This window comes from Mobula birostris, chromosome 5, assembly GCF_030028105.1.
Source record: "Mobula birostris isolate sMobBir1 chromosome 5, sMobBir1.hap1, whole genome shotgun sequence".
NCBI lineage: Eukaryota > Metazoa > Chordata > Chondrichthyes > Myliobatiformes > Myliobatidae > Mobula > Mobula birostris.
Genome location: NC_092374.1, coordinates 83,993,089 through 84,016,825, shown reverse-complemented (window position 1 = coordinate 84,016,825; position 23,737 = coordinate 83,993,089). Strand labels below are relative to the sequence as shown.

Below are 23,737 nucleotides of genomic sequence, written 5' to 3'. Positions count from 1 at the left end.
GCAGCAATCCAGAGATTATGACCCTGGAGGTCCCGTTTCCCAGCTTTCTGGATCGGGTGCCAATATGTAGACAGAATTCCAGCTGCTCACCCTCCCCTTTTAGAATGCCGTGGGCGCGATCAAGACATCCCTGACCTTGGCGCCTGGGAGACAACATACCATCTGGCTGTCTCTATGGCGCCCACAGAATCTCATCGCTGTTCCTCTGACTAGGGGATCTCCTATCACTGCTGCCGTCCTTCACCCCTCTGCTTTTCTGAGCAACAGCACCAGACTGAGTGTCAAAGAGTTGGTCACTGCGGCACTCTGGTAGGTTGTCCCCCTCCACAGTATCCATTACTGAGGGCAGCGGCCACAGGGTTACTCTGCACTGGCTGCCCATTTCCCTCCCATCTCCTGACAGTTACCTACCTCCTGCAGCCTCGGGGTGACTACCTCCCTGCACCTCCTATCCATCGCCTCCTCATTCTCCCATACGAGTCAAAGGTCATCAAGTACGGCCTCTCAGGAGCTGCAGCTCGGTGCACCTGATGCAGACGTGTTTATCTGGGAGACTGAAGGTCAACCAGACTTCTCACATCCCACACAGAACAAAACACTGCTCTCACAACACTACTGTGCCCTAACAGACGAGGGATGAAGAATTAAGATGAAAGAGAGGAACTTACCTCACCGAGATGACCTGATTGTAATCTCAGCTCTGCTTTACTGTATCCCCAATAGACCTTGTCAAAAAACTGGCTACTCTCATTCTTAAAATTAATCAATGTCTCTGCTTTGGTCAGAGAGAAAGAAGCTGTTCCTAAAATGTTGAGTGTGGGCCTTCAGTCTTCTGTACCTTCTCACTGATATCCCACCATCCACACCATGCTCTCTTCTTGACTCTGATGTCGTGAAAAAGGTCCCACACCAGTAGGTTCAGAAAGAGTTATTACCTTAAACCATTAGGCTCCTGAACCAACATGGATAACTTCACTCACCACAACTCTAAACTGATTCCCTTTCTTCTCCTCCTTCTCCTCCCCCCACCTTTTTGTTCTAGTGTCTTCTCCCTTCCTTTCCAGTCCTGATGAAGGGTCTCGGCCCAAAACATCAATGTGTGTATTGCTTTGGATTTCCAGCATCAACATCTGTATGTCTTCTTTTGCACAATAGTTCTTTGTCAGTCTTTGTGTGTCGTTTTTCATAGATTCTGTTGTATTTTCTTGTCCCACAAGAAAATGAATCTCAGGGTAGCATATGATGACGTATATGTACTTTGATAATAAATTTACTTAGAACTTTGGTCGTAACGAGAAGAGGGCATGTCTCGGATGGTGAGGATCATTAATGATGGGTGCCACTTTCTTGAGGTTCAGCATCTTGAAGCTGTCATTGGTGCTGGGGAGAGCTGTGTCCGTGATGGAGCTGGCTAAGTCTACAACCTCGGAATATGTGTTAAAGGCTACCATGTACTAACCTTTGATGAATTGCACTGAGACTCAGATCCCTCTGCATCCCTGAGCTCTTCAAAGTACAAACATTTGAAGTATGTATACTATATAGGACCTTGAGATTCATCTCCTTACGGGCAGCCACCAAACAAAGAAACCCAATAAAACCCATTTAAAAAAGACCGTCAAACGCCTAACGTGCAGGAAAAAAAAACAAATTGTGCAAACATTGCAAGTAAGCAAATAAAATTCAGAACTGAAGTTCACGAAAGTGAGTCCACAGCCATGAGGCCAGTCATCACTGCAGCTGATCCGGGAGCCTTTTAGTTGCAGACCACAGCCTCAGTTCAGCGCAGAGATGAGTACACCTCGCGGAGGAGCAAGTTGAAATGGCCTGTCCCTCTCCTCCAGACACACTGACCTTTCCAATCTGGCCCGGTGGCTATGTCAAAATTCAAAGTGAATTTATTATCAAAGTACCTACAGGTCAATGAAAAGTACCCTGAGATTCATCTTTTTGCAGGCATTCACAGCAGAACAAAGAAATACAATCAAATCAATGAAAATCTACACAGAAAGACTGACAAACAACCAGTGTGCAAACAAAGACAAACTGTGCAAATACAAAAAGAAAACAAATGATAATAATAAATCCAAAAGCAATGAATATCGAGAACGAGTTGTAAAGTGCTTGAAAGTGAGTGCATAGGTTGTAGAATCAGTTTAGAGTTAAGGTGAGTGAAGTTATCTACGCTGGTTCAGCAGTCAGATAGTTGAAGGGCAGTAACTGTCCCTGAACCTGGAGGTGTGGGATCTGATGCTCATGTATCTCCTGTCGTTGGCTGTTATAAGACTATATAGATGCTGACATGACATCTAAAACTTTGACAAACTTCTACGGATGTGTGGTGGAGAGTATACTGACTGGTTGGATCATAGCCTGGTATGGAAACACCAATACCCTGGAATGGAAAATGCTACAAAAAGTAGTGAATATGGCCCAGTACATCATGGGTGAAACCCTTCCCACCATTGAGCACATCCACCTGAAATGTTGCTACAGGAAAGCAGCATCCATCATCAGGAATCCCCACCAACCAGATCATGCTCTTTTCTCACTGTTGCCATCAGGAAGAAGGTACAAGAGCCTCACATCACCAGGCTCAGGAACATTACTACCCCTCGACTATCAGGCTCCTGAACTCGTAAGGATAACTTCACTCAACTTCACTTGCCCCATCATTGAAATGTTCCCACAACCAATGGACTCACTTTCAAGGACTCTTCATCTCATGTTCTCAATATTTACTGTTTATTCATTTATTATTATATCTTTTTGTATTTGCACTCTAGTTGAACCCCAAGTTGGTGCTGTCTTTGACTGATTCTGCTATGGTTATTATTCTATGGATTTATTAGTATGTCCAGAAGGAAATGAACCTCAGGGTTGTATATGGTGACATATATGTACTTTGATAATAAATTTACTTTGAGGTACTGTTCAAAACTCTATGGTAGAAGGGGAATTCCATTAAAATGTTGACTGTGTGTCTTCGTGCTCCCATTCCTCATCCCTGGTGGTAGTAATGAGAAGAGGGCATGTCCCAGATGGTGAGGATCCTTTATGGTGGATGCTGCCTTCTCGGGACACCACGATTGAAGATGTCCTTGGTGGCGGGGAGGGTTGTGCCCACGATGGACCTGGTTATGTCTACAACCATCTTGTAACCTCTTTCGATCCTGTGCATTGGAGCCTCCAGTTTGGTGTCTTTTCCACACTGGTTGAACACCGAAGTTGGTGTGGTCCTTATTGATTCTGTTATGATTATTCTATGGATTTATTGGATCTATGACAGCAGGAAAATGAATCTCAGGGTTGGATATGGTGACGTATATAGTTTGATAATAAATTTACTTTGAACTTTGAATAGTTCCCTAATATGATAAATTGGATTCTTGACCTCACAATCTACGTCAACGTGATCCTATACCTCATCGTCTACCTGCACTGCACTCTCTCTCTACCTTTTACACTCTATTCTGCATAGCTATTGTTTTACCTTGCTCTACCTTAAGCACTGTGTAATCATCTGATCTGTATGAACAGTATTCCAGACAAGCTTTTCACTGTATTTTGGCAATTTCTATAGATGTACTGTGGAGAACCTTCTAACTGGCTGCACCACCTTCTTGTATGGGGCAGGGGTCTACCGCACAGGATCAAAATAAGCCGCAGAGAGTTGTAAACTCAGTCAGCTCCATCATGGGCACTGGCCACCATAGCATCCAAACATCTTCAAGGAGAAATGCCTCAAAAACGTGGCATCCATTATTAAGGACCCCACTCATCCAGGTCATGCCTTGTTCTCATTGCTGCCATCAGGGAGGAGGTGCAGGAGCCTGAAGCCACACACTCAACATTTCAGGAACAGCTTCCTCCCCTTTGCCATCGGATTTCTGAATGGACATTGAACCCAAGAACACCACCTCACTACTTTTTTAAAAATTCCCATTCTTGCACTACTTATGTAATTTAACTACTTAATACATATATAATTACTGTTATTTTCTATTACAATGTATTGCTATGTACTGCTGCCACAAATGCAACAAATTTCATGATATAAGCTGGTAATATTACAAGGGGTGATTGATAAATTTGTGCCCTAAGATGGAAGGAGTCAACTTTAGAAAACCTAGCACAATTATTTTTCCTACATTTACACACTTAGTCCAGCGGCCGTGGAGCATACAGATCCCTTCTTGGTAGAAGTCAGCGTTGTGGACCTCCAGAAAGTGGTCCACAGCAGGGGTGATTGATAAATTTGTGGCCTACGGTAGGAGGAGATGAGTTATTAACTTCAAACTTTCTGCATTTTCACTCAGAGTTGAACTGCACGTGCATGTAACGAGAGCTGTATAACTCATCTCCTCCTACCTAAGGCCACAAACTTATCAATCACCCCTGCTGTGGACCACCTGGAGGTCCAAGACACTCTCATTACATGCACGTGCAGTTCAACTCTGAGTGATAATGCAGAAAGTTTGCTCCACGACCGCTGGACTAAGTGTGTACATGTAGGAGGGGACTATGTTGTAAAATAAATGTGCTAGGTTTTCCAAAATTGACTCCTTCTACCTTAGTCCATGAATTTATCTATCGCCCCTCGTAAACCTGATTCTGATACTGATACGTGAGACAGTACTTATCCGATTCCAGTCTGAGGGAATGGAAGGATATGCATGATGCACAGGAGGAGGACATTTAGTATAACTTGACATCAAGGTCGTCACAACATTGTGGGCCGAATGACCACTCCAGTGCTGTCCTGTTCTGTGTTGTTAACAGTGTGTGGGAGAGGATCGCAGAACCAGTGGTGACAGGGGAGTAAGCAGGTGCTGAAAGAGCAGCCGCCAACCAGCCTCACTGGCTCAGCACATGAATGAGTCTGCCCAGTGCTCCCAGCTCTTTAGGATTGGTGGTTTAATGTCATTAGCTTGGGTTGAGCTGTTTGATGTTGTGGTGCTCACTGAGCTTGGCAATTAGTTTGCAAACGTTTCATCACCAGTTGAGGGGACATCCTCCGGTTTCTCTTCGGGAATGCTTGTGTTTATACAGGCCCCCATTCGCTTGCCTCGGTCCTGATTGGCTACCCTTTCAGTTGACCTTTGAATTCTATTGGCACGCATTTCTTTGGCTCTCAGGGGTCTGTAGATGGCATCTATTTTGATATGTTTGTTTACAGAGTTATAAGAAGAGAACCATGCTCCTAAAAATCCTCGTGCCTGCTTTGTGTTTGCTTAGGCCAGATCCCTCCACAGTGTCCCAGTTAAAGACTTTTCGGTCTTCTTGTACTGAGATCAGCGACAGTGGATCACGTCTCCGTATCACCAGTTTGTGCTCCCGTAAGCGAGTTGAGAGTTTACATTCCAGAGCTCCCAGCTCTGCTCGGCACCACCCAGCCTCCCTTGGTTGCGGCTGGGGAAGGGGAGACAGCACAGGGGATTGGCCCGGTCCCGGTCCCAGTCCCACCTGGGCAGAAGATAACATTGCAGCCCTGTGGCAGCTGCCAACTCCACCTCCATCCACCCCCAACACTCATCCGCATGTACGGGGTGTCCACAAGTCAAGTGTTGGTGACCCTGGGGAGGACCTACTCTATCATGCATTTTCCACCGTCCCTGGTCCATGCTGAGGAAGCAGGAAATCGAACGTGGTAAAGTTCAGCTTGCATTTTGTTTATCTTGTACATCACCTACCTACAGGAAAGATGTAAATAAAGTTGAAAGAGTTCAGACAAAATTTACAAGGGTGTTGCCAGGACTGAAGGACTTTAGTTGTAAGGAAAGATTGAACAGGTTTTTATGCCATGAACCCATACTATTAACCGAGGGGTCTGTGGACCCCAGGTTGGGAACCCCTGGGAGTTAGAACTTAGAAGATTGAGGGGAGACTTGATGAGGCCTGTCAGTAGGGCAAATGCAAGCAGGCTTTTTCCACTGAGGTTGGGTGGGACTACAACTAGAGGTCATGGGTTGAGGGTGAAAGTTGAAATGAGGGGAAACTTCTTCACTCAGAGGGTGGTGAGAGTGTGGAACGAGCTGCCAGCGCAAGTGGTGCATGCGAGCTCGATTTCAACGTTTGAGAGAAGTTTGGATAGGTACATGGATGGGAGGGGTATGGAGGGCTATAGTCGGGTGCAGGTCAATGGCAGTAGGCAGTTTAAATGGTTCAGCATAGTCTAGATGGGCTGAAGGGCCTGTTCCTGTGTTGTAGTTTTCTATGACTCCAACTCCAGCCACAAATCTGGCCCACACCCCAAGTAATACTTGGCCTGCCTTCTGAGTACATCTACCTCTGGTGTTGCTGGGGCTTAGTGTTATGGTGCCAACCTTACTGAATAAACAGCACACACACAATGCTGAAGAATCTCTGCAATCAGACAAGAGGTAAATTAATAGTCCATGTTTTGGGCTGAGACCTGTCATCAGAACAGGAGAAGAAGGGGGAAGAAGTCAGAACAAAAAGGTGAGGAGAAGGGGGAAGAGTACAACCTGGTAGGTGATAGGTGAGACCAAGTGAGGGGGAAGGCGAATGGGTGGGTGGGGATGAAGTAAGAAGCTGGGAGGTGATAGGTGGTAGAGGTAAAGGGCTGAAGAAGAAAGTATCTGATTGGACAAGACAGTGGACCATGGAAGAAAGGGAAGGAGAAGGGAGGTGATAGGCAGGTTATAAGGTTTAGGTTGGGGAAGAGAAAGGTGAGAGGTTAACCAGATTGGGGAATTGGAAAAGAGAGAAATGGAGAGGGGGAGAGAAGAAGGAACAGAGGGGAGCGATTACTAAAAGTCAGAGAATCAATGTTCATGCCATCGGGTTAGAGGCCATCCAGGCCGAATATGAGGTGTTGCTTCTCCAACCTGAGTTAGTTACAGCCTGCGTGGTGTTTGAGGCAGCAATGAAGATCTTCCACCTCTGGCTGTCCTTGGTCTTGGGCTTGGTGGTGTTCAGGGCTTCCTTCATTGTGTCAGTAGCTTCCTCTCAGTTTTCACTACTGTCAGTCACACAAATCCCAGGTGGAGACTCAGGAATACCGTCACACTCAGATGTAGAAGGATTCTTCATTGCTGTTTCCATAACAATTTTGTTTCATTAGTCAGGGTTGATGGCCCTGAGCTGAGCCCCCAAACCCGGAGGACTGGTGGCCCACTCTTAGTCTGGCCTTTACCCTTTGACCTGTTTGGCATGGATGACCCTACCAAGAGCCAGAGCATAAAGCCCTGACTGCAGCCAACATAGCTCTCCAGGTCATTGAGGCACGCAAGCCTCCAAACCCAGTGGTAAGGTTAGCACTCTCTTAGAGGTCTCCAACCTGAGTTTGGCTGAATTTCTGCCCCTCCCACCACATACTTATTCCAGCTTCTGCCCCCTTCCTGTCCAGTCCTGATGAAGTGTCTCAGCCCAAAGTGTCGACTATATATTCCCTGCCTGGCCTGCTGAATTCCTCCAGCATTTCTAGGATGAGTGTTGTCCATTCACAAGCACTAAATAACTTAGCTTTAGGTTAGAGTTATAGAGCCTTCAGCCCAACTCATTCATACTGTCCCAGATGTTCATCTAAACTGATCCCAAATGAATTGAATTGAATTGACTTTATTACTTACGTCCTTCATATACTGTACATGAGGAGTAAAAATCTTTACGTTACTTCTCTGTCTAAATGTGCAATGTACAATTTATAGTAATTTATAACAAATAGTATGTACAACAGGACAGTCAATATAACATAGAAATACAATTGTATCAGCATGAATTAATCAGTCTGATGGCCTGGGGGAAGAAGCTGTCCCGGAGCCTGTTGGTCCTGGCCTTTATGCTGCAGTACCGTTTCCCGGAATGTAGCAACTGGAACAATTTGTGGTTGGGGTGACTCCGGTCTCCAATGATCCTTTGGGCCCTTTTTACACACTGGCCTTTGTAAATGTCCTGAATAGTGTGAAGTTCACTTCTACAGATATGCTGGGCTGTCCGCACCACTCTCTGAAGGGTCCTGCGATTGAGGGAGGTACAGTTCCCACACCAGGCAGATATGCAGCTAGTCAGGATTTAACACTGGGATGGGTAGGAATTTATTCTCGCAAAGGATGGTAAACCTCTGGAACTCTCTACCACAGAGACCCGGGTTTGATCTCAGCTTCTGGCGTTGTGATTGGTTTTGTGCGTGTGTGCACGAGCAGGTTTCCATGTTCTTCACGTAGCCGCATGGGTTTCTCCCTGGTGCTCCGCTTTCCTCTGACATCCCAGTGTTGTGTGGGGTTTGTGGCTTAATAGGCCGCTGTAAAGTGCCTCCTCCCCCCCGCCCCACATGTGGGTGAGGGGTAAGATCTGGGGGCAGCTGTTAGAATGTGGGGAGGAAACACGGAAGGGAAGAAAATATTTTATTTTATTATTTATTGAGATACAGAGTGGAATAGGCCCTTCTAGCCCTTTGAGCTGTGCTGCCCAGCAATCCTCCAATTTTTTAATCCTAGCCTTATCACAGGACAATTTACAATGATCAATTATCTTACCAACCAGTATGTCTTTGTACCAGAACCAGAACTGCTTTTCCCAGAGGGTGGTGAATCTGTGGAATTCTCCGCCTAATGAAGTAGTGGAAGCTACCTCAGTAAATATATTTAAGACAAGGTTGGATAGATTTTTGCACAGTATGGGAATTAAGGGTCATGGGGAAAAGGCAGGTAGGTGGAGATGAGTCCATGGTCAGATCAGCCATGATCTTATTGAATGCCGGGGCAGGCTCGACAGGCCAGATGGCCGACTCCTGCTCCTATTTCTTATGTTCTTTGGACAGTGGGAAGAAATCCAGGCAGTCACGAGGAGAACATTTAAACTCCTTACAGGCAGCAGGGGAATTGAACCTGGGTCGCCTGTACTGTAAAGTTGTGCTAGCCACGACACTACTTAGCAGGGGGATGGGATTGTTGGAATAGTTGTGTTGAGTGCCGTCTGTAAAGAGTTTGTATGTTCTCCCTGTGGCTGCATGGGTTTCCACTGAGTGCTCCTGTTTCCACATTGTGAAGATGTACTGGTTAGTAGGTTAATAGGTCACAGGGTTGGGTCTTGGGATCCACTTTGCAAGGATTGATCGGAGAGGCTGTGGATTCGTTTTGGGGGAACTCCCGGGTTCCTGGATTCTAGTTACCTGTTTTTTGAGCAGTTTGACCAGGGCCATCAATGTGGTCTGGGGCGCCTCAGCAAACAGCGGACCTGCGGCCTACGGCAGGATGGCAGCACGAGGCTGAGCTGAACTCAGCTGAATACCCCCCCGACTCCTAGTTAGGTGCTTGATAACCTATGTCTTCTCCGCTCACTTTTGCCATTTCTGCAATGCGTTCTTTCTTCCGCGGGTTGGGTGTTTAACGTTTTCTTGACCGGGTTCCATGGTGCTTCTTTGTTTTGTGGCTGTCTGTGGCAGGACAAATCTCAGAGTTGTATTCTGTGTACATACTTTGATAACACATGTATGTTGAATCTTTGAATTGGGAGGTGTGGGCTTGCTGGGCCAGAAAAAGGCCTGTTACTGTGATGTATCTCTAATTACATTTTTTAAAACACTAAGGAAATAAGGAAGTATGAACAGAAGAGGTTGAAGAGCCTTGGTCTAACATACCATCCGGTAGGGCTGGACTGTATAGCACTCTCTCTGCACTGACTTTGCGATGATTCTAGCTCGGATTACTAGCCAGGATTCAGTCAATAAACTGAGGGTTAAGCAGTATCTGTGGAGGCAGAGGGGTGGTCGACGTTTCGGGTCAGGATCCCGTAGCAAGACTAGGAGCGGAGAGGGAGATGGCCTGTCCATAGAGGAAGAGGGAGAGGAGAGACAGGTGGTGGAGCGCATTGTGGGTGGTGGGCAGATGGAAACAAATGGGGTGAGAGAACCATAAGATATCATCATCATTATGTGCCGTGTTGTATGATGTGGGCGATCATGGTCTTTGTCCATGATTGTTCTTGGCAAATTTTTCTACAGGAGTGTTTTACCATTGCCTTCTACTGGGCAGTGTCTTTACAAGACTGGTCACCCCAGCCAGTATCAATACTGTTCAGAGATTGTCTGTCTGGTGTCAGTGGTCACATAACCAGGACTTGTGATCTGCACCAACTGATCATACGACCATCCACCACCTGCTCCCATGGCTTCACGCGACCCTGATTGGGGGCAGTGGGGGGAGGGGAAGGCTACGTAGGTCCAAGCTACCAGAGAGAAGAAGCACCTTCCACCTCCATTGGTAGAGACATACAGTATCTCCACCCCGATACCCAAACCATAAGATATGACTGTAGAATTAGGCCCTTCAGCCTATTGAGTCTGCTCTGCCACTCAATCATGGCCCATTTCCTTTTCTTCTCTCAACTGCACTCTCCCCTCTTCTCCCCTTATATCTTTACCAATTAGGAGCTTAACGATCTCCACTTTAAATATACCCAGTGAACTGGCCTTCCGAGCCGTTTGTGGCAATGAATTCCACCGATTCAGCACCCTCTGGCTGAAGACGTCCCTCCTGGTCTCAGTCCTAAGGAGAGATCTCTTTATTCTGAAGCTGTGCCCACGGACCCTAGACTCTCCCACTGATGGAGGCACCTTCTCCACATCTACGCTGTGCAGGCCTTCCAGTACCTGGAAGGTTTCAAAGCGATCCCAACTCATCCCTCAGAACTCAGGCCTAGAGCCATATACTGAAGCACCTTCAATAACTCCAAAAGACTGAGGTTTGGTAAAATACTGAAAGGCTTTTATTCGCTGTACAATACGACCTCCACAGTGAGTGTCTGCCCCCGGACTGAGGGGGAGGGGCAAGGCGAACACCTTTATACAGGATTCTGTGGGAGGAGCCACAGGGGCAGTCAGCACAGGGGTGTGTCCAGACAGGTAACCCAGTTACAACATATATACATGGTTTACCACACATACATTAAGCCTTTCATTCACAGGATCTTTCTTGTGAAGCTCCCCTAGATATTCTCTATCTTTCCTTGGATGGAGGACTTTCACTGCTGCCCTAAACACCAGTGGTGTAATGGGCAATAGATATGTAAATGTATATATGTATCTAAAATGTAATTAACTGTCTCAGCAGCAGTTCCAGGCACCTGCCGTTCTGTGTATATGAAAAAAACAACAACACTTGCCTGAAACCTCTCCTTCTGACCTTGCATCCTCTAGTGCTTGAGGCTCTAGGCAAAGAAACACAGGGGGGGGGGGGGCGGGTGGTGTGGGTTACCTGAATCAGAATTATATTCTTTCTTGAGATTGTGGGTTCAATAGGTTTCAATAGGTACATTTAATGTCAGAGAAATGTATATAATATACATCCTGAAATTCCTTTTCTTCACAAACATCCACAAAAACAGAGGAGTGCCCAAGAGAATGAATGTCAGCTAAAAGTTAGATCCTCAAAGCCCCCCCCCCGCACATCAGCAGCGGCAAAGCAACAACCCCTCCCCCACCAGCAATAAAAAAGTGAGACCAAAGATAAAAATAGAGCTGTTTCCGAAAACGCAAGCAAAGGCATCGCCATTTGGCACCATTGCCCTCCTAAGGGTTTAAAGGTATCTTCCCTTGGCATAACCTACACCTCCTACCCGTAAGGGCTGTGGGTACAGGTTAATGCCACCACCCACAGATTCCCCTCCAAACCACACAGCATCCTGACTTGGAAGCCTACTGCAGTCCCTTCACCGTCACTGGGTCTGAGACCTGGGACCGCCTCCCTGATGGCACGAGGGGAACACCTTCACCAGAGGGAAGTAGGCGGTTCACCTCCACAAGGGGCCGTTAGGGAGGGCCGATAAATGCTGGTCCTGCCAAAGAGGAGGAATAAATGACATTGGTGGCTTGATTGTCTAGCAACGGGAAGTTTGCAGGAAGCGATAAGGTATCTCATTCAGAAAGAGTGGAAATCAAACAAACCTTCCCCTACGTCACCCGTCTCACTGAAGGACAGGTTTAAGGTGACTCTGACCTTCGGCTGGGTTTTAGCTGCTCAGTAAGGCCTGAATGCAAGAGGGTGAAGGGCCGGTGGAGGCTATGGGGTGAGAGGTCAGTGGAAGGTGAGAGATCAGCAGAGAGTGAGGGGTCAGTTGAAGGTGAGAGGTCAGTACAGAGTGAAAGGTCAGGGTGATGGGTGAGTGGAGAGTGAGGGGTCCGTGAGGGTGAGGGGCCATAGTCAGGGGAAAGTGGGGGCTCAGTGGAAAGTGAGTACAGAGTGAAGAGTGTGGACGGAGATTGGTGTGGGGTCAGGAAAGAGTCATGGGTCAATGTAGGGTGAAAGGTCAGTGAAAGTTGAAGGGTCAGCAGAAAGTGTGGGTTAAGGGGAGCGTGGGCTGGGGAAGGTGAGGGGTCAGGGGAGAGCAAGGGGTAATTGAAGTGTCTGGGGACAATTCAGGAGAGGAGTTAAGTCAGAGTGAGAGGTCAGACGTCCAGGGTAAGGGGGAGAGGTGAGGCCCAGCTCAGTAAAAGATGTGAGAAATGTTACCGCTAGCTGTAGGCCCCTGAGCTCCCATCAGCTGGCAAGGCCAGCGAGGTGGCTGATAACAGGTCACATAGGTTCGACCCCCTCACACACATTCCAGGGACAACTTACAGCGGACCAGAATGTCATTTGGATATGAGAGGAGCACCCAGGGGAAACACTCTGTCACAGGGAGAACACACAAACTCCACACACAGTTGCACATGCAGACACAGACACAGACACACACAAACTCCACACACACACACACACACACACACACACACACACACACACACACACACACACACACCCCCCCCACCTGAAATCAGGATTGCCCTGGGTGTCCCTCACCCCCTGACTGACTCAGTCTCACTCGCCCTCACCTCCCCAAAAAAGGTACCAGCACAGTCCGTACTTTAAACCACCTGAACATGATAGATGATACCTTCCCCTCATGACTCGGCTCGGAGACCTTCTGATATGACTCTTTACTGGCTCAGCTCTGGAAGCACGTTAGAAAGAGGCTTCGTCATGGAGCCCCAGAGTGCACAGCTCAACTCATCCATGCCGGCTCCAAGTGCCTATCTAGTCTGATCAGAGAGAGCTGGGTGCCTGGAGCGGGTACATATAAGGCAACATTAGATTCAGATACAGAAGGATGTAGATGGTGTGGAGGCAGAAACTGATTTAATTGATTGATTGAGATACAGCGTAGAATAGGCTCTTCCAGCCTTTCGAGCCACGCCGCCCAGAAATCCCAACTTAACCCTGGCCCAATCACGGGACAATTTACAATGGCCAATTAAACTACTAACTGGTACGTCTTTGGACTGTGGGAGGAAACGGAGCACTTGGAGGAAACCCACATGTCACGTGGGAGGACGTACAAACTCCTTTCAGATAGCACCAGAATTGAACTCCGATGCCCTGAGCTGTAATAATGTCGCACTAACCACTACGCCACCGTGGTGCCCAAAAGGTTTGGCATCTTGGGTCAGCATAGACATTGAGGGCCGAAAGGCCTGTTCCTGAGCCGTACCTGTTCTGTGTTCTAAACATGTCATATTGTTGTTATAAACAAGAGAAAATCTGCAGATGCTGGAAATCCAGAGCAACACGCACAATATGCTGGAGGATCTCAGTAGGTCAGGCTGCATCTTTGGCGAGGAATACACAGTCAATATTTGGGGCCGAGACCCTTTGTCAGGATGAAAACGATTCTGAGATTGAAAGGCTTGTCAGATGAGGAGTGTTTGACGGCTCTGGGCCTCGACTCACTCGAATTTGGAAGAAATGAGGGGCGATCTCATTGAAACCTATCGAATGTTGAAAGGTGATATAAAAATGTTGATAGAATAGATGTGGAGAGGTTGTTTCCCATGGTGGAGGAGTCTAGGGCCAAAGATCACAATCTCAGAATAGTGAAAAATCCATTCAGAACAAAGATGAGGAGGGATTTCTTTTGCCTGAGAGTGGTGAATCTGTGGAATTCATTGCCACAGACAGCTGTGGAGGCCAAGTCATTGCGTATATTTAAAGGGAAGGATGATAAATTCCTGATCAGTCAGAGTGTGAAAGGTTACAGGGGGAGAGGCAGGAGTCCAGTGTTGAAAAGGAAACGGATCAGCCATGATCAAAGGGCAGGGCAGATTTGATGGGCCGAGTGGCCTAATTCTGCTCCAATGTCTTATGGTCTAAATGACTTTGACCATGGAATGATTGTTGGTGCCAGGCGGGGTAGTTTAAGTATCTCAGAAACTGCCGATCTCTTGGGATTTTCACGTACAACAGAAAATGGTGCAAAAAACAAGTAAACCTCCAGTGAGTGTCAGTTGTGTGGGTGAAAACACCTTGTTAAAGAAAGAGGTCAGAGGAGAATGGCCAGACTGGTTTAAGCTGATGGGAACTCAGACAACCACACGTCACAACAGTGGTGTGCAAAGCAGCATCTCTGAACACACAACGTGTCAAACCTTGAAATGGACGGGCTACAGCAGCAGAAGACCACGAGCGTACACCCTGGGCCAACTTCAATGGGTACAGGAGGTAGAAAACAAAGTGGGCACTGAGTGTCGTCAGTGTCTCCCCATAATACAGACTCTGAACCTCAGTTCTGAAAACGTCTCAGGACTTTTCTTCGGCAAGCATGAAGAAACCATGACATTAGCCAAGAAGCTACTTCATTCGGAGTGTGAGCAGAGGTGGTATGTCAGCAAAGACCCACGCCAATTTCTAGCAATGAGCATTCTGACTGTTGCATCACCGTCTGGTATGGCAGTTCCAACGCGCAGGATCCAAATAGGTTGAAAGATGGTTGTAGACGCAGCCAACTCCATCGTGGGCACAGTCCTCTCTTCCATCAAGAACATCTTTAAAATGTGGTGCCTCAAGAAGGCAGCATCCATCGTGACACACACCCTCACCATCTGAGGCATGCCCTCTTCTCATTACCACCACCAGGGATGAGGAACGGGAGCCTGAAGACACACACTCAACACTTTGATGGAACTTCCCTTCCACCATTAGAGTTCTGATGGGTCCATGAACACTACCTCAACATTCAAAGTAAATTTATTATCATAGTACATTTATGCCACAATATACAACCCTGATATTAATTTCCTTGTGGACATCTTCAATAAATCTGTTCCCTTGGAGGAAGGGTTCCCAATGTGGGGTCTATGGACCCTCCATTAATGATAGGGGTCCGTGACATAAAAAAAAAGGTTGGTGACTGCCTGCTCTAGTTGGGTCATCTAGAAATGTAACTGCTGAATCACCAATCATCCATGGAATTTCTATAGCCAACACGAGTAGACAACATTCATTCATTATGTGCCATGTCATATGACATCATCATCATGTGCCGTATCGTAAGATGTCATCATTATGCACCATGTTGTATGAGGTGGGCAGTCACGGTCTTTCCATGATCATGATTATTCTTGGCAAATTTTTCTTCAAAAGTGTTCTGCCTGTTGCCACCTTCTGGACAGTGTCTTTACAAGGTGGGCGACCCCAGCCATTATCAATACTCTTCAGAGATTGTCTGCCTGACGTCAGTGGTCACATAACCAGGACTTGTGATATGCACCAGCTGCTCATACACCATCCACCACCTGCTCCCATGGCTCCTTGATTGGGGGGGTGCGGGGGGGAGGCTAAGCAGGTGCTACACCTTGCCCAAGGATGACCTACAAGCTAGCAGAGGGAAAGAGGGAGTTGAACCTCCTCTGGTGGAGATGTACCTCCACCCCGCCACCCAGAGCTTGGTAATCCTTTGGAGTTCTGTACCCTGGGTGCCTGTGGAATCTTGGCCACTGAGTATATTCAAGATGGAGCTCGATAGATTTCTGGACATTGGCGGGGACTGAGGATATGTGCTGGGCCCATGATTGATTCCATCTCTCGCCATTCTCGCCAATTGAAGCACCAAGGAAGATTGAAATCATCGAGACGAGTGCGGAAGGCGAGTGAGTGTCGCTGCTGCTGGGGAAGGTGTCTGCATGAGGCGGCCTCTCACTCTCTCTTTCTCGCTGAGACTGAGGGAAGGTCCTCGTGTTCGAATGATCTCTCTCTCCGTCAGTGCTATCGGTGGATGGTGCTGGAGCAAGGTTTAAATCATGTGGATTGTTCGTTGTTCAGTCGTTAAGTCGAGTCCGACTCTTCGTGACCTCATGGTGACCACAGGGTTCATGGGGTTTTCATGGCAAGATATGGAAGTAGATTACCCAACCTTCCTTCCACGTAGATACTGTTGTCCAGGTAGGGACCCGGCTCGGTTTGAACTCGGGACCATCTGCCGTGAAGTCCAGTGCTGATACCACTGCACCACCAGCCCGATTGTAGATTTGACCTTAATTCATTTTTTATGTTGTGTTCTAGTTCTGGTCACTCTTTTTTTGTCATTACTTTTGGGTGATTTGTAAACTGGGGCAGGCTGTGGATAGTGAACACTGAGCTGAACTGGACTGAAACACGTCCTTTGATTCTGTGTTTCACCCTTCTTTTGCTGTTTGTGCAATATTTTTTGCACATGAGGGGTTTTGATATTTGATGTTTTTCTTTGAAAGGGCTGGTTCTTTGTACCGTGACTGTCTGGAGAAGACAAATCTCAGGGCTGTATACCGCATACATACTTCTGTATCTTTGCAAATGGCACTGAAGTCAAAAGCCAGCCACAATCTTCATGAATGACAGGGCAGGCTGAAGCGACCAAGTGGCCTCCCTTTGCTCCTAATTCCACTTCCTGTTCCATACGCTCACAACCCCTAGTGAAACATTACCCTCCAAGTTCCAATTAATCCTCCTCCTTTCACTTTACACCCATGCCCTCTCATTCCCTAGTCCTCCATTTCCTAACTTTAACCATAACACAACCTTGGGATGAAGATGGTGTGCATTCATGCTTTTTATGCCCCTCAAGTGTCTGTGGGAGGTACAAAAACGACATTGAATATTACATGGAGAGGAGACGTTTAGAGGGTTGTCATATATACATACTTGATTGTCCTGGGAGCGTCTGAGGAGACAGTGTAGAGGGAGTTTCACTCTGTGTCTGACCCTTTGTTTTTATTTTTTTTTTACAAAATTCTTTATTACAAATGTCGGTGCTATACAATATTTACAAACCCAGTGACTAACACATTTACTACACTACAAACAGACAATACATGTTAAACCAATATATTGCCATCCTCGTCAATGATGGCATTTACACCCCGCGGAGCCCAACGGTCCCGCAACATCTCGACGGTCGCCGTGGACTGTGCGTATTCCTTTTCAATGTTCACCCGGGCACGAACATACCCCCTAAACATAGCCAGGCAGTCCGCCCGGGGAGAACCTCCTGCCACCCTTTTCCAGGAGCCACGGATGGCAGTTTTCGCCAGCCCCAGGAGCAAGTTGACAAGGACATCCTCATCCCTCTGTGCCCCCCTCCTTACTGGATGACCATATATGAATAGAGTGGGACTGAAATGCAACCAGAAGGCGAGAAGCAGCCCACGCAAATACGCGAAAAGGGGCTGCAGCCTCACACACTCCACGTACATATGGTACACGGTCTCCTCCAGCCCGCAGAAGTGACACGCGGCTGGGAGATCCGTGTACAAACTAAAGAACTTATTGCAGGGCACCGCTTTACGCAGCACCCTCCAGCCGAGATCCCCAAGGTGCATGGGAAGGACTCCCTTGTAGAGGGACTTCCATTGGGGACCCCCCTCACCTCCAGGTGGAAAGACCGACCGCCATGGCGTGTCGGGACGGTGGACAAATCCTAGGAAGTGGAGGGTGTGGAGCAGCAGCCCAGAAAGGTACCTCCTGCCTGCATCCCTGAATGGGATTGTGGGTGTTGATGAAAGACGGCTCAAGTTGTGTGGATTCGTCTCTCGGGTAAGGCTGCGGGGCCTGGGCCCGACAAGCAGCTCAGCCCGAGTCGTTCCACACACCTGAGCCGCACTGACATCCGTTGAGACAGGGCAAGGGTCAGCCAGGACCCCGCCCTCTGCCAGAGGAGGGGATTCCCGGCCTGAGGCAACCATGTTCCAGACTCTCAGTAGGTCCTGATAGAAGCCGGGCAGCCTCTGCAAAGCAGCACGGCTAACGCCCGCCGGTGGTAGCTGCATATCTTCGGCAAGACAGCAGCCCCTCCGGAGGAAGAAAGTCGCCAACACGTGCCACCTGGGAGGGTGCTCGGCGTACAGGAATCTCTGCAGCGTCCTGAGGCGGAGAGCCGCCAGTCGTGTGCGTACACACACCAGCGACTGTCCGCCCTCTCCTTCTGCGAGACTCAGAACCGCTGCAGAGACCCAGTGCTTCCTGTTTCCCCAGAAGAAGTCCACTAGCTTCCTCTGCATTCTTGCGACAAAAGGGGCGGGGGGGGGGGGCCAAGGTGACCATCCGGTACCACAACATGGAGGCCACCAGCTGGTTTATGACCACCACCCTGCCTCGATAGGAAAGCACCCTGAGAAGGCCTGACCAGCGCCCTAGCCGGGCCATGACCTTTGTCTCCAGGTCCCGCCAGTTCGCCAGCCAGGTCTCCCTAGAAGGACTCAGGTAGACTCCCAGATAGAGAAGACGTCTGGTGCTCCACTCAAAAGCTCTCATCTCCTCCGGCAGGGAGTCCACCTGCCACTGGCCTACTAAGAGTCCGGAACATTTCGCCCAGTTGATCCTGGCGGAGAATGCCGCCGAGAAAACATCTTGGCACTCGCGCATCCTCCGCAGGTCACAGGGGGTCTGTCATCATGAGGAGTACATCATCGGCGTAGGCCGAGAGGACGACCTCCATGTCCGGTTCGCGCAGAACCAGACCTGTCAGCCTTCTCCGAAGACGGCCGAGGAATGGCTCGACACAGATCGCACACTGTTGACCGGACATGGGGCACCCTTGACGCACTCCTCTTCGGAAGTGGATAGGTCCTGTCAATGATCCGTTAATCTTAACTAGGCACTCTGCGGCAGAGTACAGGAGCCGAACTCGGGCCACAAAGTGTGGTCCGAGCCCAAAAGCCTGCAGGGTGCCCACCAGGAAACTGTGGTCCACCCGGTCAAACGCCTTCTCCTGGTCAAGAGAAAGAAACGCTGCCGGGGTCCCAGTCTCCTGGAGTAGGTGGATCAGGTCCCGTACTAGGTGGACATTGTCCTGGATGGAGCGGCCCGGGACTGTGTAAGATTGGTCAGGATGGACCACCTGTCCAATTACCGAACCCAGACGGTTGGCCATTGCCCGGGCGAAGATCTTGTAGTCCGCGCACAAGAGGGAGACCGGCCGCCAGTTCTTTAGCAGGCGGAGGTCTCCCTTGTTGGGCAGTAGGACCACAACAGCTCTTCGCCATGAGAGGGGCATTTCTCCGGTGGCTAGGCTCTCCCCTAGGACAAGGCTGTAATCATCCCCCAGGACATCCCAAGAAGCCTGATAAAACTCAACACTCAGTCCATCCAAACCAGGGGACTTGCCCCTCCGGAGTTGCCGAAGGGCAGTGGACAGCTCCTCCCGAGTCAGGGGGGCATCCAGACGCACTGCGTCCTCTGGGCTGACCTTAGGCAAATCCTTCCAGACCTCATTACACGCCTCCGCATTTGACAGATCAGGCGAGAATAAGGACCGATAGAATGAACGGACCTCGTTGTTAATTCCATCAGAGTCCGTGATGGAGGAGCCATCGGCAGCCAGCAACTCCACTAGCTGCTTTTGAGCTCCCCGCCACCTTTCCAACGAGTAGAAGAAGGGTGAGCCACGGTCCAAATCCTGCAGCATTTGGATCCGTGACCTCACGTACGCACCTCGGGACTGCTGAAGCTGCAGGTTCCTTAGTGCGTCCTTCTTCTCCTGGTATTCCTGCCACAGCTGCTGGTCTCCAGCGGTCGGACCGAGGCGGGACTCCAGGTCAAGCAACGCTCTCTCAAGCCGCTCAACCTCAGAGCTCCGCCTCTTTGTCGACCCCCTAGTGTACTCCCGACATAAAAACCGGATGTGGGCTTTGCCCACATCCCACCATAGCCGTAGGGAGCAGAAATCTCTCCGCCTCTCCTTCCAGGAGACCCAGAAAGCTCGGAACAAATCCCGGAATCGGCTGTCCTCCAGCAGCCGGTTGTTAAAATGCCAATACCCGGATCCCACCCGAGGGTGTAGTGGAATAAATTCCATCCACACAAGGTGATGATCCGAGCACGACACCGGCCGCATGGAGGACGCCGACACGCGGGAGACGTAGGCCCGAGAGATGTAAATGCGGTCTATCCTAGAACCTCCTTCTCTGGACCTTCTCGAGAAGTCGCTAGAGTTGGGGTGAAGATTCCGCCAGCTGTCCACCAAGTCAAAGGAGCCGACTAGCTCCTTTAACTTTTTTTGCCGATGCTGGGTCGCGTTGGAGGCCCGAACGGTCCTCCGCCTCGAGGGTACAATTGAAATCTCCCCCGAGGATGACGCAATCCCCAGGATCGATGGAGCTCAGCAGGGTGGACAGCTGGCAGAATAGACGCGTCTGCATCACACCGCGCCTGGGAGCATACACATTGATAAAATGCAATGGTACGCCATCCAGGCGCACAACCAGGTGGAGCAGACGGCCGGGCACAACGTCCTGGACTCTTTCAATTACTGGATGGAAGGTCGGGGCCAACAGGATCGCCACCCCGCTAGAAATGGAGCTGAGGTGGCTCATGTAGACCCCGCCCCGCCACTCCAGGAGCCAAGCAGACTCGTCCCCAGGGATGGTATGGGTTTCCTGCAGGAAACTCACCGTATACCGCCCATCCCTGAGGGCTGAGAGATTGTTATGCCTGCGAAGAGGACCCCTGCTGCCGTTTACGTTGAGACTAGCTATGGTAAGCTTCATGGCGGGAGCACACTAGGGCTCAGCAGCTGTGCCCATTTCGGTGAGAGCGGAGGCGCCCTCCACCACACTGTCCGGAAAGAAAGCAAGGTTACTTTTTGCCTTCCGGGCTCGAGCGGTACCAGCGACACCCTGTGACCCACCGTCCCCCGTAGGAGCGAGGCTGCTTCTCCCTCTAATGTCCCTTACTAGGTCATCTAGGAAAGATTTTAGTTGCCGTCTGTCGTTCCCCGCCACCGCATTCCTCTTTCCCTTTCCCTTTCGTCCGAGGATGACTCGCAGGGACCTCACCAGCCTCAGCATGCTGGGCCAGCGTAGCGAGGCTAGTTGAGGCCGGTGCTTGGCACCCTCAGAGGTGAGAATAAAATGCTTAATTTCCTCTACAGGTATCAATGGGGACTTCTCAGGAGGGGTGAGGATGTCCATTATTTCACTATCGAAAGAGTCCCCCTCCAACCCGTCACTGCAGACAGAATCCCCATCGGCCTCCCCGCATGTTCCAATAGATGGCTGGGCTTGTGACCCATACCGCGCAGCGGGCACCTCGCTCTTACCTGCCCGCTCCACCGTCGCATCAGCCTCATCCACATTTGCGACAGTGGAGGGACAATCCCCAGGGACTCCCTGCAAGTCATTAATTGCTGGGGTCGACGTGCACAGAAAAACGCCCTCCCCAGGGGGCAGGCATAGAGGGGAACCCGGCACCTTTGGTCCAAGGGATTCACAAGCAGCCTGGTGCTGAGAATGAGAGAGCTTTGTCTCGTCTCCTCTTACATTATTCGGTACACTGGCCTCCAGAGAGGCGCTGACTTGTAGGTCCTGGGTGGAGGCCTCCAGGGCTGCCTCATTTGTGCAAACAGGGCTATCACAAGCTTTTTGCACAACCACACCATCTACCCCAGGACTGGTGGCTACATCTGGGGACTCAGGTTTAGAACCAACCCCTACCCGGATTCCCACCCCTTCCTGGGACGCCCCCGCATCTACATCCCCTGCCCTCTTGCGGGAACGTTCCCTTCTCCTCTGCACGCCGGAGGAGCACACAGGTGCAGGCTTCACCGATGGGGCGGCGCTCTCTGTTTCCATCGCCCCGTCTGCTTGCGCACCTCCCCGAGCCTCACGCTCCACTTCAGGCGAAATGGGCGTGAGCTCTGCGGCCTCAAAGGCCCGCTTCTTACTGTGTTTGGATTTCCCCTTTGCCTTCTTACTCCGCACAGACTCCACCCCGTCCCCCACCTGAACCACAGGGAGAGGAGCAGGGACCGACCCAACCGTAGGAGTAGGGGTAGGGGTAGGGGCAGGGGCAGGGTGAGGGGCTGGGGCAGGATCACGGGCGGGGGCAGGGTCAGATGCAGGCGCAGATGCACGTGCAGGAGTAGGATCAGGGGCAGAGGTAGCTGGGGCACTGGTGCCCGAAATGGGCTCCCTCGGGTTCCGGCCGGCAGGACAGTCCCTCCGAAAGTGCCCCACCCCCCTGCACGCATGGCACCGCGGGCGCTCGGAGCTCCAGTACACCTGATAATCCACTCCCTCATGCCGGACAGTAAACCGGCCCTCAACATCGTCCTCCCTTTCCAGCTGCATGAATACCTGACGCCGGAAAGAGATCACGGTGCGGAGGGTGCGTCTCTTAAATTTCTGTCGGATGGCAGTGATCTCCGACCTTACTTGCCCTAAACGGGCCAGTGGGGGAAGCAAGTCCTGATTTGGAATGAAAGGCTCAACATGCCCAAGCACGATACATTGCGTGGGGGCCGTCACCAGCTCCATAAGTAAAAAGATGTTGTCTAGCGTGACTCCCCTGCTTAGGGCCCGGTGCACTAGCTCTTCATTCGCCAGATAAAACACCGCCTTTCCGAACTCCTTCTCGGTGGCCAGAATACCACCTTTCCCAACAAGGTCCTCCATTGCCTCCGTACACTTTTCTAGTGTCATTCCAGGGCGCAAAATACATTGCACCCCACGTTCCACCATCACCGACCGAAACAGGGCGTTGTCCGAGGCCGGGGAGGCAGCCGCCCTTGCGAAACTCCCCGAAGGCCCGCGACTCCCTGGAGACCGGTCCGGCATGCTGGCGCTCTTTCCAGTCCGAGAATCCTACAGCGGTGCCGGTTAGAAGTCCTGGAACGAGTCGAATAACTGGCCGGGAAAGTTTGCAGTCGACAGTTCCTCGCTGGCTCGGCGCCAGGAAAAGCTCCGTCGGACTTGCAGAGACCCAGGCCGGGAGAGGCCGAAACGTCCTTCCAGGTGCTCCGGCACCAACACCGGATGAAAATCAGGAAAACAATGGAGGAGGAACGTTGCCCCGATGTCAATGGGGGGGAATGACGGCGTTTGCCTCCGGTTTTGGAGCGAACCGGCTTCCTGGCGAGTTGCCAGCGGCCGCAGCTGGGAGCTACGCAGTTAGCAGCCGGCAACAAACCCAGCCCAAACCGGCAGTAAAACTGCACACCGAGTTTCCACACCAGCGCCGTCACTCACTCGGTTGTCCAAGAGACTTTTAGAGCCACCTCCAAAGTATTCCACGAACTTTATCCAGTAGTTTTGCCTCGATTTCTCCCAGCTCAGTCAGCACAGCTCTTCTCTGTGTCTGACCCCGGGAGTGTGTGATGGGACACTATAGAAGGAGTTTCACTCTATGTCTAACCCTGGGAGTGTGTGATGGGACAGTGTAGAGGGAGCTTCACTCTGTGTCTGACCCTGAGATGTGTGATGGGACAGTGTAGAGGGAGCTTCACTCTGTGTCTGACCCTGGGAGTGTGTGATGGGACAGTGTAGAGGGAGCTTCACTCTGTGTCTGACCCTGGGAGTGTGTGATGGGACAGTGTAGAGGGAGCTTCACTCTGTGTCTGACCCTGGGAGTGTGTGATGGGACAGTGTGGAGGGAGCTTCACTCTGTGTCTGACCCTGGGAGTGTGTGATGGGACAGTGTAGAGGGAGCTT

At 50.2% G+C, this 23,737-nt stretch overlaps 1 protein-coding gene across 4 annotated transcripts in view; it reads left to right on the top strand.

Moving 5' to 3' along the window:
* LOC140197816 (solute carrier family 2, facilitated glucose transporter member 4-like) overlaps nucleotides 1-23,737 on the top strand; it is a 93,475-nt gene that overhangs the window by 7,383 nt on the left and 62,355 nt on the right. Inside the window, exon 2 of one of the 4 annotated variants that reach the window (XM_072258278.1) lies at nucleotides 9,554-9,610. The exons of 2 other annotated variants lie outside the window; for them this stretch is intronic. In XM_072258278.1, the coding sequence (XP_072114379.1) occupies nucleotides 9,554-9,610 (57 nt within the window). Of the gene's footprint in view, nucleotides 1-9,553; nucleotides 9,611-22,869; nucleotides 23,312-23,737 lie in introns of those variants that run through there. One more of the 4 variants, XM_072258281.1, reaches the window with a different exon arrangement.